Consider the following 18051-nt stretch of genomic DNA (forward strand, 5'->3'; position numbering starts at 1 on the left):
CCCGCTCAGGCTCCCTGCATGTAGCCTGTTTCTCCCTCTGCCTATGTCTCTGCCTCTCTCTGTGTCTCTATGAATAAATAAATAAAATCTTTAAAAAATAAAATAAAAGATAAAGAAAATGGACATTAAGTGGATAATCTCACCCATATTTATCCATGATGATGTGTTGTTTGTAATAGGACCATATACAGAGAAACAAAAGGGCAAAGCCCTTAATATGTAAAAGGAAACATTATCATAGTTTATTTTGTATCTTTTCTACCTCATAGGTAATTAAATATGTTTGCAGAGCTTTATAGCTATAAATGGTTAAATTTAATAAATAAACAAATGGTTAAATTTTAAAGAATATGAAAATAGCAGCTCTGTTACATACCTTATTACTGTATCTCTTAATCTTGATTAAACTTTTAAGACTTAAAAAGCACCACTGATTTTTTTTTTCCCCCTTTAGGTGCCTGTCGTTATAATGTATACATAGTACATAAACGCTAGGGTATTTTTTAAAGGTATATTCACATCTTTCTTATTTGATAGAGATGCACGCAGAACAGAACAGTAGCTGTGTTTTTAACAATGTCATGTCTTTGGTAGAGTAGACATTTATTTACTACTGCCTATAAGGAGTTTGGGGATATTTTTTCCAGGTTTTATTATGGTTTTGGATCTTTTAAATAGTTGCTAAAGTTCTCAGCCGTCTTGTTTAACTTAGAGAATCCTTACACATAAATGCCAAAAATCTTGAAATCTATACAAATCGCCGATAGTTTCTCTTTCTTTGAGGTACCCTAGCAGCTCAATGAATATTAGGAATCATGAAGAGTAAATAATCCCTTTTAGGATAATCTTTCTTCTCCTTGGATTGCTAATATATATCAATTTAACCTTTAATTAGAAACAAAGTTTGTTTTCAAATGTGCCCTTAATATCCTTTGTATGGTATAATTAACTTTAAGAAACCCGATACATGAGAAATAGATGATCCTTTGTTTTACAATGTCTCACTTTAAAGAGGAGTTCATGGTAGTACCTTAGGATAGCTTAGCTAAGATTTGATTGACAAAATTTATATTCCAAAGTTTACCAGAAATTTCTTATTGCATACAACCAGACATTTGTAATTTAGGGAGCATTTTTTGCTGTTTTAAATAAGTAATAACATTTACTCACTCCTTTGTCCCATCCAGTCACCATCATTCTTTGTAGGTTACTGCTTTTTTCATTTTGTTGTGCATTCTTCATTGTTTTTGATGCATATACAGTTGTTATTCCAACATACATAAAAATGGTAGGATATCATACACACCACCCTTTACCATAGTTTGGTGTGTGTTTGTTTTTCTAATTGAACAGTAAGTCTTGGAGCGCTTTCCACATGAGTATATAGGGAGCTTTGTTCTCTATTCCAGCGGCCAAATTTTGGTAGATAGTTCCAGATTTTCCTCCATAGGAGTTGTACATTTTGTACCATTACTACATTGTATAAAAAATATTTGTTTACAATTTAGAAGGAATTCCTTACTGTCTTTTCTCCCAATTTGGAGGAGTAAAGTTCTAAGCGTTATTGTTTATTCTCTATGTCTCTAGAGCATTGCAAATTCTTACTGGTTTTGACATTTTTCATTGAGAAGTATTTCTTGAGGTGGTTATTTTTTTCCACTCCTCATTTGGCTTCATGTCTTGTTTGAGTCCTGCTTACAATCATATTCACTAGATAAGTCATCAAGGGTACCTTGGGTTTTTCTCCATTTATGTGGTCATAATAGTTTATTTTAAGCACCTGAGGGTATAATAATAAATAACTTGGTTCGGTTCCCTGGCATCATTTAATAAAAAGAACCAATTTGCATTAAAATTATTTTTGTCAGTCGTTTTAATTTCAGTTTTGGTATGTTCTATCCCAATATTTACTGTGAACATTATGATGTTTATGATGCTTTCCTTGCATTTTTTCTTTTATTCAAGAGCGTTGAATTTCACGAAAGAGGAAAAAATCATAAGGAAAATGTGGCAAAGAGGATTAGTGAGGTAATTTTATTTCTTTCTTTGCCAGTTTTTCTTTTTCTTTTTTTTTTTGTTTTGTTTTTTTTTTTTTGCCAGTTTTTCTATGTAAATATCAGTCCTTTATCTGACTTTCACTTTTATATGTGTCTTCCATAGATTAAACAGAAAAGTCTGGATAAGGCAAAGGAAGAAGAAAAGGCATCAAAGGAGTTTGCCGCAATGGAGGCAGCTGCCCTGAAAGCATACCAAGAGGATTTGAAAAGGCTTGGCTTGGAGTCAGGTAAAAAAGCAGCCAGCATGTTTTAAAACTAACATCAGAGGTCATGCTCAGTGAGCTTTTATTGTTTCCATAAAGAGGTTATACACTCAGGGTAAACTCTTAGTCCTTTTCCTATGCATCATAGCTGTATTTAGACTGTGGGACTTGGGTCATGCACTTTTGTTTTACTTTTAAACTTCATCTTTTTACACCTCCATTCACAACCATACTACCTTGGTGGTTAGCTAGTCCTGATTCTGTCTTAGGTCAGTGTTCATTTCAGACACAGTTGAGTTTTTTAGGTATTTGGCTAAAAGGAGCTATTCATTAAAAAATAGGCCTTGCATTATAACCATGGTTTGCTTTATCCATATGGTTAAAACTATGAATTACATTTGTATGATTGAGTTATAGTGAATTAGCCTTTTGTGGACAAATTTCTTGAGGTGGTTGAATTTCACTGCTGGAAGGTAGATAATTTTTATAATTGGATAAATTCATAGAACACTATGAGTTTAGGATATACAGGTGTTACTTTGATACATTTATGTATTGTAATATGAATGCTACTGTAGCAATATTTACCACTTTACCTAATTACCATCTTACTGTCTATATTCCTTATACTGTGCATTAAATCTCTATGGTTTATGTACTAATTGGAAGTTTATACCCTTAAACAGTATCAGCCGTAACTCCTAACCCCCTGTCCCCTGGAAAAAGTTTTACTTTCTGGTTTTATGAGTTTGACTTTTTTAGATTCCACTTACAAGTGACACACTATGCTTGTCTTCTCTTGGTCTGACTTATCTCATTTATAATAATGTTCAGGTTCCATCCACATTGTTGCAAATGGCAAGATATCCTCCTTTCTCATGACTGAATAGTATCCCATTGTGTATACGTACTACATCTTTTTTATCCATTCATCTGGTTGATAGGAATTAAGGTTATTTCCATTTCTTGGCTGTTATGAGTAATGCTGTCATAAGTATGGGAGTGCAAATATCTCTTTGAAATCCTGCTTATATAGCCTATGAGTATATACCCCGAAGTGAAATTGTTGGGTCGTATGGTGGATTTATTTTTAATTTTTTGAGGAATCTTCATATGTTCTCCATAGTGGTTGGGCCAGTTTCCATACACTAACAGTATAAAGGGATTCCCTTTTTACCACATGATCACCAGCAAGAAGGTAAATAGTTTGAGGATTTGAAGGTAACTCAGTTCCAGATAAAAGGTACTTATTTAAGTAGACTGTATCTATATCTTTGATGAATTTAGGCTTTAACTCAGAACTTTTCTGTCAGCATTTCTTCCATGACAAATCCATTGTCCTTAAACCAAGCATATAGCAGTCCCAGTTGACCTTGCATAATAGTTGAGATAGTCAACATGGAATGATATTCTTTACTCTCTAAAAATTTCTTCCAAGTTTTAAGCAGAATAACAAGCTAATTGGCATTGCCCTCATCAAATAAGAACAGTTGTAACCAGACTTTAAAAATATTATTCTGGACATTGTTAGTTAAAAGGAAGCGGTGGGTGCTGTATTTCCATGAGGATAAAGCTATATGTTTAAGGGAGAAAAATGATATAGGTGTTCCTGCAGAATTAAAGAGGACTAGTTGAAAATTCATCTCATCAATTTTATGGATTGGGAGGTTTCTTTATGTTGCCTTTTGAGCAAATAGATCTTAGCATTTTGTATTTAAATAGGACTTTTATTATTTTTCATAGCCTTCTTTTTTTTTTTGCCTTGTTTTCTTAAATAGGATATACATTCCCCTAAGAAGTATAATAATGCAGTATAAAGAAAAGACTTTTAGAAACTAACTGCTTTTAAAATTATCCCAGACATCTTTAGAATTTTCTTTTTAAGTATATTATTCCACATTATAGTCTATTTGGAGGTGGTTTTATTTTTTCCCTCAATAACATGTCAAATACTTTCTTTAATAATTAAGAATGTATATCATGTTTAGTGGCTAGGAGCACAGACTTTGGAATCCACCAGAATTGCCACATGCTAGCTACACAACCTTCAATTTTCACAAGTACTGAGTAATGTAATGGTATAAACTGTTTATTATAGTGACCGCTAGTAATAAGTATTTAATAAAGTTTAATAAAGGGTATAAAATACCATAACAAAATGCCATAAAAGTGCTATAACTTAATTAACTAATCTCTTCCGGACTAACATTTAGATTGCTTTAGAATATTCACTATTAGAAAGAATACTTCAGCAAACACCCTTATGCAGGCATGTTTTCACATTTTTCTCTGTAAATTTAATCTGTAGACAAGAGATTGCAGAATCAAACTATGAGTATACTTTTTATATTCATAGCTAATACCAAGCTGTCCTGTCTTTGTACTTTTTGTCCATCTTCCAATAGAATAATAGAATGTTGGATTTCTTTGTAAAGAATCTTTGTTATGAGCATTAGCCATGAGCCGTATTTGTTGTAAATATTCATTGCCTTTTTTTTTTTGGTTTTGATTCCATTTCAATTAACATAGTGTTATATTGTTTTATTTTTTGTTTTTATTTTTGCTATACAAAATGTTTGAATTTGTATGTAGTTTTTTCTTTTTTTTTGGATTTGTATGTAGTTAAATGTTACTTTCCTGTGTAATTTTTTTTCATATATATAATTTTGATCTGAGTTTATATTGATGTCTGAATATGGGAGGGGCCATGGAGTGGGGAATAGCCTTACTTTTTTCCAAATAATTAACCAGTTTATCCAACATCATTTGTTAAATGATCTTCTTTCTAATGAGAAACACCAGGAATCTGCATTTGGATTTATTTTCTCTACTCTTTGTTCTGTTTCAGTCATATGTTTGCCTATGCCTGGATCAGTTTTAGTTTTTTTTTGTTTTGTTTGTTTGTTTGTTTGTTCTTTGGTACTAGTTGTTGCAGAATAAGTTAACATCTGGTAGAACTAGGTTCCCTTTATCACTTCTGTTTTATAATTCTGGATATTTGCATATTTGGTTTTCTAGATGAGCTTTATTATAGTCTGTCAAATTCCCAAAAGAATAATCTTGTCAAGCTTTTGATTGGAATAACATTATTAATGCTTTATACCAGGGGAAAAAAAAGTTATTGGTACTTTACCTTTCTTATAACTTTTTCTCTAGAAATTTCAGAGCCAAGCATATCACCAGTAACAAGCACTGTCCCACCCACCCCTGCATCAAATCAGCCGAAGGAAAAGAAGAAAAAGAAAAAAGACCCTTCAAAGGGCAGATGGGTAGAAGGCATAACCTCCGAGGGTTACCACTACTATTATGATCTTATCACAGGAGGTAGGTCATTTAGGTGTAGAACTAGTAAAAGTGATAACTGTTTATTTTGTTTTAGTTAATATCAGGACATTTAAGCAATGAAAAACTGACTGTATATCTTTGACACAATTGTAAAAAAGTTAGGTGCCCTTTAAAAGATCTTGGGGATCCCTGGGTGGCTCAACGGCTTAGCGCCTGCCTTTGGCCCAGGGCACAATCCTGGAGTCCCGGGATCGAGTCCCGCATCGGGCTCCCAGCATGGAGCCTGCTTATCCCTCTGCCTGTGTCTGTCTGTCTCTCTCTCTATCATAAATAAATTAAAAAAATAAAAATAAATAAAAGGTCCCTTCTTTAAATGACTCAGCGTCATACTTAGTTAAAGCGTTAAGAATGGGTTCCTTATGGGGTGCCTGGATGGCTCATTCGGTTAAGCCTTCGGCTTGGGTCATGACCTCAGGGTCCTGGGATTGAGCCCCACAGTTCCGCATCAGGCTCCCTGCTTAATGGAGAGTCTGCTTCTCCTTCTTGCTCTGCCTCCACCCACCCTGCTCATGCTCTTGTTTGCTCTCTGTCTCTCTCACAAATAAAAAATTCTTAAAAAAAAAAAAAAAATAGGTTCCTTACAAATAAGTTAAGGCTTTATATTTTCTCAATAAAAATTTCTAAAAGTATGAGCTATGGAAATGAAGAATTTTACAGAAAAATAAGGCATTTCAGATCTATTTTACAAATTGCACGGGGTTATTAAAAGAAAATATTATGTTGGAGAGATTTTCTATCCAAAAGCAGATTGGGAACCAGAACCATTTTCTTTTTTGTGTAGCTATCTTATAGTAAAGAACCCACTGACTCCTATTTATGTTTTGGATATCACTTTCTAATAAAATACGCAATGGTGTTTTCCAGTAGGAATATCAAAAGCATCTTTTTGTTTTCCTTTAAAACTAAATGTATTAGGGATTTTTTCATATAAATTCTGAGATTAGTAAATACATTATTCATTTATGTAGCATCTTGCTTTCCAGAAATAGAAAATTTAAGGTCAGGAGTAAACATGATACAAAGAGGAACTTTAAAGTGCTATAACAGAGATGTAAGTAAGATTGTTTAGGAACTTAGAATGGTCAGTTATTAATTGTAAATATGTGGATCTGAGAGATTATCACAGTAATTACTTTTGAACTAACCAATACATTAAGAGGAGAGCATAAAGAATGATGCCATCTTATTCACCATTTGTATCCCTAGCACCAAACACAGTGCCTGGACATTTAATAGATACTTAGTTGAAAAAAATTATAGCGGGTTGTTATGAGGGTAAAGCAAGCATTCCAAACAGGTGGAACAATATGAAGCCTTAAAAAGTTTGAAAGTTTAGAAAATAGTCATCTGATGGAGGTAAAATATATAGTTCTTTGAAGATGTCATAGCAGAAGAAAGAGGCTGGAAAAATAGATTGGGGCTTTGTCAAAGAGGGTTAGGAGGACGATAGTGCCATTTACTGAGGTATGGAATACAGAGATAGAGTAAATTAAAGTGGGACAATAATGAATTCAGGTTTTGGTATGTTGAGGTTGAGGTACTCCTAGAACATTCATGTGGAAGTTTTCAGTAGCTGATTAGAGCCTGGAATTAGGGAGATAAGTTGAGTCTAGAAATGTAAATAATAACTTTTAGGAGTATACGAGAACACAAGGAGAAAGAAGACAAGTATAAAGGGTAGGTAGTATATATATTTAACAAATAGAAGAAAAGCCAGAAAAAAAGTTAAGAATGATCAGAATGATAGGAAATGAGATCAAAGTTAATCATGAAGAAAACCATGGGCTATAAATATTACTATAACTGTTAGGATTTTTAGAATCACAGTCAGTTTTGGACTACAGAGAAATAGTAATCACTCAGTTTGCACTGAGCCTTAAGGGAAGTGCATGTTAGTTTAGCAGTGAACCACAAATGATTATATGCTAAGGATCATAAGTCTCTTTCTCAAATTTACATAGACACTATTTATTAATGGGGCATCTGGAAGATTCAGTCAGTTAAGCATCCAATTCTTGATTTTGGCTCAGGTCATGATCTTGGGGTCATAGGATGGAGCCCCACGTTGGGCTCCTGGCTCAGCGTGGAGTCCGCTTGAGATTCTCTTTTTCCCATTCCCTCTGTCCCCTCTCCCGCCCTCTCCCAGGCACTCTCTCTTCTTTCTTCTTTCTAAAATAAAAAAATATTTGTATTTCTCCCCTCTAATTTCTATTACTTGCTTCCTTTTTCACTATCCTACTGCATATACCCTTGCTCTCAGCAAAACCCTTGGACAACACAGATGTTAGAGGCACTGACCCTTCCCTACCCCATGCAGTCAAAAATCTGCTTGTAACTTTTTTAAAAAATATAGTTGACATACAGTGTTATAGTAGTTTCAGGTGTACAATACAGTGATGTGACAATTCTGTACATTAATCCCTGCTCACAGATGTAATCACCATACGGTGTTATTGCAGTTGTATTGACTCTGCTGTCCTTTTCTTCATCTCCATGGCTTATTTATTTTATAACTAGAAGTTTGAAACTGTTTATCCCCTTCACCTATTTCACCTGTCCCCCTATCCACCTCCCTTCTGGCAACTACCAGTTCTTAATATTTAAGAGTCTGGTTTTTTTGTTTTGTTTTTTAGACTATACATGTAAGTGAAATCATTTGGCATTTGTCTTTCTCTGTTTGATCTTATCACTTAGCATTGAATCTCTAGGTTCATTCATGCTGTCAGAAATGGCAAGATTTTCTTTTTTCATGGCTGAGTAATGTGTGTGTGTGTGAGAGAGAGAGAGAGAGAGAGAGAGAGAGAGAAATATATGTATCTCACATTTTTATCCATCTATCAATGAGCACTTGGGTTGCTTCTGTATTATATATTATAAATTATACTGCAATAAACAGGGGTGAATTTATCTTTTTCAAGTTAGTGTTTTCATTTTCTTTGAGTATATGCCCATAGCAAAATTACGGGATCATATGGTACTTTATATCACAACTCCCTAAAAACTTAACTACTAATAGCCTACTGTTGATTGGAAGTCTTACAGATAACATAAACAGTTGTTTGACACATATTTTGTGTGTTATATGTATTATATTACTATATTTTCATAGTAATACCTTTTTCTTAATTTCTTGGGTATTTCTAGACCACATGGTTCATCTGTGAGTTTTTTCAAACTCACAAATCTCTAAAAAAAATTTCCAATAGATCTATTGAAAAAAATCTGCTTGTAGGTGGACTTACACAGTCCAAACCCATGTTGTTCAAGGATCAGCTGTCCTTGTTTTTAATTCTTGGATCTTTTATCTTGCTTCTCTTGAGTCATTCATTCTATTTCTCACTCTCCCCTCCCCAAGATGTCAAGTAGTCATTTCATTCCTTCAAAACTTATCAAGCCTGAAGTACCAGGCTAGCTCAGTCGGAAAAGCACATGCCTCTTAGTCTTGGCGTCATGAGTTTGAACCCCATGTTGAGTGTAGAGACTACCAAAAAATAAATAAGTAAATAACTTTTAAAAACTTTTCAAGCCTGGGGAGCACATGGATGGCTCAGTCAGTTGAGTATTGGATTCTTGGTTTTGGCAAAGGTCATCATCCCATGAGTCATGGGATCAAGATCAAGCCCCATGCCAGGCTACACTCTCCCTGGTATGTCTGCTTAGGGTTCTCTCCCTATGCCCTGACCCTGGGATATATGTTGTTTCTTTTTTATTTTTATTTTTTCTTTTTTATTCATGAAACAGAGAGAGAGGCAGAGACACAGGCAGAGGGAGAAGCAGTCTCTCTGCAGGGGCCCAATGCGGGACTCAGTCCTAGGACCTTGAGGATGACAACCTGATCCAAAGGCAGATGCTCAACCACTGAGCCAGTGAGGCGCCCTTTTTTCCAATTACATGTTTAACTTACAGGCCTGTAGTGTTTTGTACACATTGAATGTCTTGTAAATTTTTACCAAGTTAAAGTTTTTGAGAAGTTTTTCTTTTTAAGTGAAAAAAATTGTATTAATGCAATCAACTTTGTTTTAAGCATCCCAGTGGGAGAGACCTGAAGGATTTCAAGGAAACTTAAAAAAGGTAACTGAGGCACATTGATAGTGTCTTTGGTTTAAGTTGATTGGTTTCTGGGATTTTTATAAAAGAGTTTTGTTAAGCAGATTTATTTCCAAATAAGCCTCCCTGCAGGCACTTTATTCCTTTCTTCCTAGAATTCTTTTGTGAGAAGGCTATGTGGAGGTGTAAAAGTGATGTCTACCTAAAAACTCCATGCAGGACAAATACTATCAGTTGATTTATAGTCAGTTGCCATTCAGATGTCCCTGTCCATCTATCTGCAAAGCATTGTTCCTGTCTTTCCGAGATGAGACATTTCCTCTCTGAAAGTGGGTTGTCTCATGATTAACCCAAACCAGGCTTCCTGGCCATAATCAGTACTGTCACCCCTAACTCCCAGATGTAAAAGGGAGAGGAAAGGTAGCTCTCTGCCTTAGTTACTTAATACAGAGTAACTACATCATTATCTTCAGTTTATGCTGGTTTTTTCCTCCCATTAGACAGCAGCAAAGACTGTTTGGGTAGAAGGTGTAAGCGAAGATGGTTATACCTACTATTATAATACAGAAACAGGAGGTAAGTATTATCTTTGAGTATCCTAACTATATAAAATTGTACCTGGAACTGCTAATTAGCCTACTGATGAAGGGGACTTAGGAATTTTTATCATAGTGATCAACATAATATCTATAGCATGTGTGTATTAATTTGTCATTTAAAAACAATACAATGAAAAGGGAAGATTTTCATATAGAGTTAATGTGCTGTTCATTCTTAATTGATACTTCACAAATATTAAAAATCATTTTTACTTTTTCTATCATTATTACTTTTATCATGATTATTGTAGAAATATAATCACTACCTTGAAAGATGTCTTAGAAATCACCTAACTCAACTTGCCTTTTCATTTTCTAAAATAAAACAAGTTATTTTAGCCACTAAAACAAAACTGAAGTTATTTTAGCAGTGGCTAAGATTGTCAAATTTTCAGATTTATTAATCTAATAATGTTTTAGTTATATGTCAATATAAAACATGTCTAACTATTGTTACTTTATTATCAAAGTTTTTCAAATTTAGTTTTATAAAATGGGTTTAGCAAGTAATTGTATTAGTTTTTACTACAATTAAATTTACCAAAATACATATTATATCAATATAACTTTGGGAAGCTTTATTTATTTATTAAATTTCTACTATCTAAACCCATAGCATTAAATCTTTTAGGAGGAAAAGGTCCTCTTACCTAGACCTCTAATAGGTATCCAAATAGATACCTAGCCTGCCCAACGATAGTAATGGTTCTAGCTAAGTAAAATTGAGGTACTGAATCTTTTTAAAGATAAAACAATACAGTGATATAATATTAGGTGGAGAGTGGGATCTGAGCTCAATGCATAGCATCTTCCCTTACTAGCTCTATGAAGGTGGGCAAGTCACTGAACTTATACTTGGTCTTAGGCGATTGAGATGATCCAATTGGGTCATGAAGGTCAGGTGTCTCTAAAGCTCCACAACAGTATTGGATATGTAGTGGGTGCTTAATAAATTTTTTCCTGAAAGTTTTTGTTGCTTATGTGAAATAATGTTGGAAAGCACCTTCTTACCTTTTTTTTAAGATTTTATTTTTTAAGTAATCTCTACACCCAGTATGGGGCTCAAACTTACAATACTGGGACCAAGAGTCGCATGTTCCACTGATCGAGCCAGCCAGGTGCCCTGGAAAGCATCCTCTTTTAATAAGAAACCATACAGTGCTCGCTTCGGCAGCACATATACTAAAATTGGAATAAGAAACCATACGAATTGATTTGCTCTCAGTTTCAGTTCATCAGTAGACAAGTGTAATTATTTTTTTTTTTTTTTGAATGACAAGTGTAATTATTAATTAAGTCTTTCACTCTTAAGACTCTCTGAGTTGGACAGTAAAGCTTAGAATCCCTCTCCCTTTTATTACACTAAAAATAGAGAATAACTGCAAGAGAATTAGAAATGCTATCATTTCACTAAAAGCCCAGTAAACAGTAGATGGCAGTAGAGTTCAATGGAGATTATTTTTTTTCCTAGCATAAAAATGACAATCTCTATTCATTCAGGTGATTCACAGTATAATCTCACTCTTTGAGGATCCCAGGAAATCTTTGTGATAAGTAAATTCCAGGATCTGTTTCATTAGCATGTTTCCTGATTTTGGTGTCAGATAAAGTGTGAGAGTCATTTGATGGTATTGCCCAGTTCTTAGGTCTCTTTCCATTGGGGCTGTAGTTTAATCATCTGGAATCCAGATTGAAATCAACCTCTAAAAGATAAAAGAGCAAGAGCTTTGGGAACTCTTATTTATCATTTTTTTGGTCAAGTGATAATGTGAAATAGATATAGTATCATTGCTTAATATATTGGGGGGGGGAGTTAAAAAAATAATACATTTGTAAGTGACAGGGAGTGTTCTATTGACAATTACTTCTAAATAGAATTGGTAACTAAATAACATGACTATTAAAATGTGTTGAATAGAATCCAGATGGGAAAAACCTGATGATTTCATTCCACACTCTGGCGATCTGCTTTCTAGTAAGGTCAATGAAAAGTCAGTTGGTACCCTAGAAGAGTCTAAATCATCAGATTCTCATAGTGATTCTGATGGGGAAGAGGAAGCAGAGAAAGGAGAGGCCTCTACAGAAACACAAAAGCCAAAAATAAAGTTTAAGGTAAGTTCTTGGTTTACTCTTTACAGAACTTTACCAATTTATAGGAAACTCAACAGAATTACTCAGTTTTCTGGTGGAAGATAGAAATAAAGCCAAGATACTTCTATAACATCTAGAGAGTTATCTGAACATATAAGTCTCAGTATCTGGGCTAGAACTACTAATTTGAGTATCATCAGCATACTGGTAGTAATTTAAATCTCAGAATAGGTGAGATAATCTAGGGAAGTGACTTTGGGCAACATTAAACACTTAAAGTGACAGGCAGGGAAAGAGGAGCCCATAATGAAAAGAGTGGCTAGAAAGCTATGCAGAGAGGCAGAAGAATTTAAGACCCAAGAAGCCAAAGGAATAGAGAGTGTCAAGGATTTATTAGGTCTGGAACAAGAAAAATGTCTTGAATTTTACAGTTAAGAAGTCCTTTAAGCCCTTCTAGTAGCTTCACTGGGGTTTGGTCTGGCAGAACTCAGATTATATTGTACACCTGAGCTAACATTAGATTCTATCTTAACTAATTGGAAATTTTTTTGTGCTTTTTCTTTTTTTTGTAAAGATTTTATTTATTCATGAGAGACACATGAGAAAGAGAGACACAGGCAGAGGGGAAGCAGGCTCCATGCAGGGAGCCCTATATGGGATTCGATCCCAGGACTCCAGGATCACATCCTGGGCCGAAGGCTGATGCTAAACCACTGAGCCACCCAGGCATCCCATCTAATTGAAATTTGAATAAAAACTTTAAAAAATAAATAAGGAACTCCGATTATAATAGGAATGAAAAGTGGTTCGCGGTATGTATGTGGTTTGGATGTGAAATGAAAACTAGAAATTAGTTGGCAGGATGGTGGCTGCACATTGACTTATTTTTTTTTTTATGGTGAAAAAATTTATATTTAAATTTATAGCCAGCTGGACTCAGTTTAGATGATCCCAATTTTGTTGGCAACATCCAAAGCAATAGTCAGAAGCCAGTCGAACATACGCTTTCTTCTCTCCATCAGGCCTGATCAAGGTGTTGACCTTGGCCACATCAATGTCATAGAGCTTCATCACAGCCTGTTTGATCTGGTGCTTATTGGCCTTGACATCCACAATGAACACAAGTGTGTTGTTGTCTTCTATTTTCTTCATGGCTGACTCAGTAGTCGGGGGAACTTAATGATGGCATAGTGATCAAGCTTGTTTCTCCTGGGGGCACTCTTCTGTTTCAATCCATTAATGTTGTCAAGCTCCTCAAAGCTCCTGACTCTCAGCAAGCAATCTTGATTTCTTAATAAATGAGGCTAAAAGGGAGAAACTCTTTTAATTTCCTCCCTGATACCAACTCATCCATAGTCTTCCCCTCTTACAGAAAAGAAAAACCATACTTTACCTTCTTACTGGAAATGAGTTTATTCTTTGTTCAAGACCAACCTATCCACCCACCCTTGTTGGTATTCCCTTTGTACCTCCTTTGGAGTCCCTCTTAATGAAAACATCACCACCATAAATCTCTCATGATTAAGAGCTAATGTGTAGCCCTTTCATGAAGATGGCACCGAAGCCGAAGAAGGAAGCCCCTGCCCCTCCCAAAGCCGAAGCCAAAGCAAAGGCTTTGAAAGCTAAGAAAGCAGTGCTGAAAGGCATGTACAGTCACAAAAAAAAAAAAGAAGATCCATATGTCACCTACATTCCGACAACCCAAGACCCTGCGTCTCTGAAGGCATTAATGGATTGAAACAGTCACTGAGCTGGGGTGGGAGAGGAAATGTACTAAGTAAAAGAATTGACAGGAGTTGCTGGTAGCCATGGTAGGAAAAAATTAGACCTTTCTATACTATTGCTGGTCCTGCTTTGTGATCTTTCCAGGAACAGTGAGGAGCCCAGGTGGCAAAGCAAAAAAGATACATCACATTGATCTTGGGTGACATTACTGGCCTGAGAAGTGAAGGAAATTCAAAGATGCTAGAGAGAGGGTACTTCCAGGCCACACCTAGGATCTTGTCCTTACCTGGAGTTTTTCTGCTTACCCCATAATTCTTGGTGGAACTTAGGTTGAGGGGTATATCCAGTTTGTAGAGGAGCAGCAACAAAGCACCTATAGTAGCCATCTCACAATGTTTATATTCTTTTGTTCTTTTTTTATTTTCTTTTTTAGGATTTTTTTTTCTTTAAGTAATATCTTTTTTTTTTTTTTTTTTTTTTAAGATTTTATTTATTTATTCATGATAGTCACACAGAGAGAGAGAGAGAGAGGGAGGCAGAGACAGGCAGAGGGAGAAGCAGGCTCCATGCACCGGGAGCCCGACGTGGGATTCGATCCCGGGTCTCCAGGATCGCGCCCCGGGCCAAAGGCAGGCGCCAAACCGCTGCGCCACCCAGGGATCCCTTTTGTTTTTTTTTTTTAGTACACCCAACACGGGGCTTGGACTCATGACCCTGAGCTCAAGAGTCACATGCTCTACCAACTAACTGAGCCAGCCAAGCACCCCCATCTCACAATGTTTATACCCAGCATCCAATCTGGACAGATATTATTAAATTTCAACCAAATAAAATATTACAAAATACAGGTAAACAAAGACAAACTACCTATAACCCTGCCACTTCCCAGAAAAATCACTGTAACATCTTGGTATTTTCTTGGTCTATAATTTTTTTAATTCAGACTTACATATATTATTTTAAAATACAGAGTCATACTGGGGTATCTAGGTGGCTCAGTCAGCTGGGTTTCTGTCTTCTGCTCAGTCATGATCCCAGGCTCCTGGGATCAAGCCCTGCATCAGGTTCCCTGCTCATCAGAGAGTTTCCTTCTTCCTCTGCCTCTGCCTCAGCCTCCCACTTGTTCTCTCAGGCTCTCTCATGTGCATGTGGGTGCTCTCTTTTTCTCTATCTCAATATACAAAATCTTTTTTAAAAATTAAAATATGGAGTCCTACTGTAATGTGTTAATTGCTTTGGAGTTTAATCTGTCACAAAGACACCAATAAATCTTCATCTACCAAAATAATGGATGGATAGTTTCTATGGTATAAATATTTACTCAGCTGTATATAGCTGAATATTCCTTTTTAATAAGCACTGGGGACTAATGGAATAAATACCTGGAGACACATTACTTAAAGTATCAAAGTCTCTGCTGACACTAAATATCATAAATTTTGAAGTCCTAACAGTTTGTATGTTTGTGTGCTTTTTTTTTTTTTAATTCCAGTAAACATAGTGTAGTATTAGTTTCAGGTGTATAGTGTAGCAACTCAGCAATTCTGTACATCACCCAATGCTTATCACAACACAGGCACTCCTTAAACCCCATCACCTATTTCACCCATTCTCCCACCTACCTCCCCTCTGGTAACCATCAGTTTGTTTTCTGTAGTTAAGGGTCTGTTTCTTGGTTTATCTCTCCCTCTCTCTCTTTTTCCCCTTTGCTTGTTTGTTTTGTTTCTTAAATTCCACACAGGTGAGATCATATGGTATTTATCGTTCTCTGACTTAATTCACTTAACATTATATTCTCTAGCTCCATCCATGTCGTTGCAGATGACAAGCTTTCATTCCTCTTTTATGGTAATATTCCATTGTAGATACCTATACCATTTCTGTATTCATCTCTCAGTAGGCACTTGGGTCACTTACATAGTTTGGGTTTTGTAAATAATGTTGCAATGAACATAAGGGTACATGTATTCCTCCGAGTTGATGTTTTTGTATTTTTTGAGCAAATATCCAGCAGTATAATTATTGGATTCTAGGGCAGTTGTATTTTTAATTTTGTGAGGAACCTCCATACTGTTTTCCACAGTGACTTTACCAGTTTGCATTCCCACTAACAGTGCACAAGGGTCCCTTTTTCTCCGTGTCCTTGCCAGTACCTGTCATTTCTTGTGTTTTTGATTTTAGCCATTCTGACAGATGTGAGGTGATTGTATCCTTGTAGTTTTGATTTGCATTTCCCTGATGATCGGTGGTGCTGAGCATCTTTTTTTTTTCATCTAAATTCATATTTATGGGATCCCTGGGTGGCGCAGCGGTTTGGCGCCTGCCTTTGGCCCGGGGCACGATCCTGGAGACCCAGGATCGAATCCCACATCGGGCTCCCGATGCATGGGGCCTGCTTCTCCCTCTGCCTGTGTCTCTGCCCCTCTCTCTGTGTGTGTGTGACTATCATAAATAAATAAAAATTTAAAAAAAAAAAATAAATAAAATAAAAAAATAAATTCATATTTATATATTTATTATTTTTATTTTTTATCTAAATTCAATTAATTACCATATGATATATTGTTCATTTCAGAGGTAGAAGTCAGTGATTTGTCAGTTTTATTTTTTTTTTAAGGATTTATTTATTTATTCATGAGACACAGAGAGAGAAGTAGGCTCCCTGTGAGGAGCCTGATGTGGGACTTGATCCCAGAACCCCGGGATCACGCCCTGAGCAAAGGCAGACGCTCAACCACTGAACCACCCAGGCATCCCTGTCAGTCTTATATAATACCTAATGCTCATTACATCACATGCATTCCTTAATGTCTATCACCCAGTTACACCATCCCACTACCTCCTCCCCTCCGGCAACTCTCAATCTCTTTCCTATGGTTAAGAGTCTCTCATGGTTTATCTCCCTCTTTGATTTCATCTTATTTTATTTTATCCTGTCTTCCCCTATGCTCCTCTGTTATGTTTCTTAAATTCACATGAGTGAGATCATATGATAATTATCTTTCTCTGATTGACTTATTTTACTTAGCATAATACACTCTAGTTCCATCCACGTCATTGCAAATGGCAAGAGTTCAATTTTTGGATGGCTGAGTAATAATTCCAGTGTGTGTGTGTGTGTTTGTATTACACACCACATCTTTATTCATTTATCTCTTGATGGATATCTGGGCTCTTCACATAGTTTGGCTACTATAGACATTGCTACTAGAAGCATTGGGGTGCTGGTGCCCCCTTTGAATCACTATATTTCTATCTTTGGGGTAAATACCTAGTAGTGCAATTGCTCAGTCGTGAGGTAGCTCTATTTTCAACATTTTGAGGAACCTCCAACACCAGCATTGTAGAGGGTTTCTGTTTCTCTGCATCCTCACCAACATCTGTCATTTCCTGACTTGTTAATTTTAGCCATTCTGACTGGTGTGAGGTGGTATCTCATTGTGGTTTTGATTTGTATTTCCTTGATGCCAGGTGATGTTGAACATTTTTTCATGTATCTGTTGGCCATTGTATGGCTTTGGAGAAATGTCTGTTTGTGTCTTCTGCCCATTTCATGACTGGATTGTTTTTTGGGTGTTGATTTTGATAAGTTCTTTATAGATTTTGGACACTAGCCTTTTTATCTGATAAGACATTTGCAAATATCTTCTCCCATTTTGTTGGTTGTCTTTTGGTTTTGTCAACTGTTTTCCTTTGCTGTGCAAAAGCTTTTTATCTTGATGAAGTCCTGATAGTTCATTTTTGCCTTTGTTTCCCTTACCTTTGAAGATGTGTCTAGCAAGAAGTTGCTGTGGCTGAGGTCACAGAGATTGCTGCCTGTGTTCTCTGGGATTTTGATGGATTCCTGTCTTACATTTAGGGCATTCATCCATTTTGAGTCTACTTTTGTGTATGATGTAAGGAAATGGCCCAGTTTTGTTCTGCATGTGGTGATGCTTAGCATCAAGTGTTGGCCATCTCTGTGTCTTCTTCAGAGAAATGTCT

At 35.9% G+C, this 18051-nt stretch overlaps 1 protein-coding gene across 2 annotated transcripts in view; it reads left to right on the top strand.

The window, feature by feature from the left end:
- Positions 1 to 18051, top strand: part of WBP4 (WW domain binding protein 4) — a 59375-nt gene that overhangs the window by 2022 nt on the left and 39302 nt on the right. For both annotated transcript variants that reach the window (XM_041731099.1, XM_041731098.1), the window contains exons 3-8: positions 1966 to 2028; positions 2161 to 2284; positions 5417 to 5584; positions 9630 to 9676; positions 10153 to 10228; positions 12170 to 12363. In XM_041731099.1, the coding sequence (XP_041587033.1) occupies positions 2224 to 2284; positions 5417 to 5584; positions 9630 to 9676; positions 10153 to 10228; positions 12170 to 12363 (546 nt within the window). In that variant the 5' untranslated portion in view covers positions 1966 to 2028; positions 2161 to 2223. The remainder of the gene's footprint in view (positions 1 to 1965; positions 2029 to 2160; positions 2285 to 5416; positions 5585 to 9629; positions 9677 to 10152; positions 10229 to 12169; positions 12364 to 18051) is intronic.

Source organism: Vulpes lagopus, chromosome 16 (genome assembly GCF_018345385.1).
Source record: "Vulpes lagopus strain Blue_001 chromosome 16, ASM1834538v1, whole genome shotgun sequence".
Classification (NCBI taxonomy): domain Eukaryota; kingdom Metazoa; phylum Chordata; class Mammalia; order Carnivora; family Canidae; genus Vulpes; species Vulpes lagopus.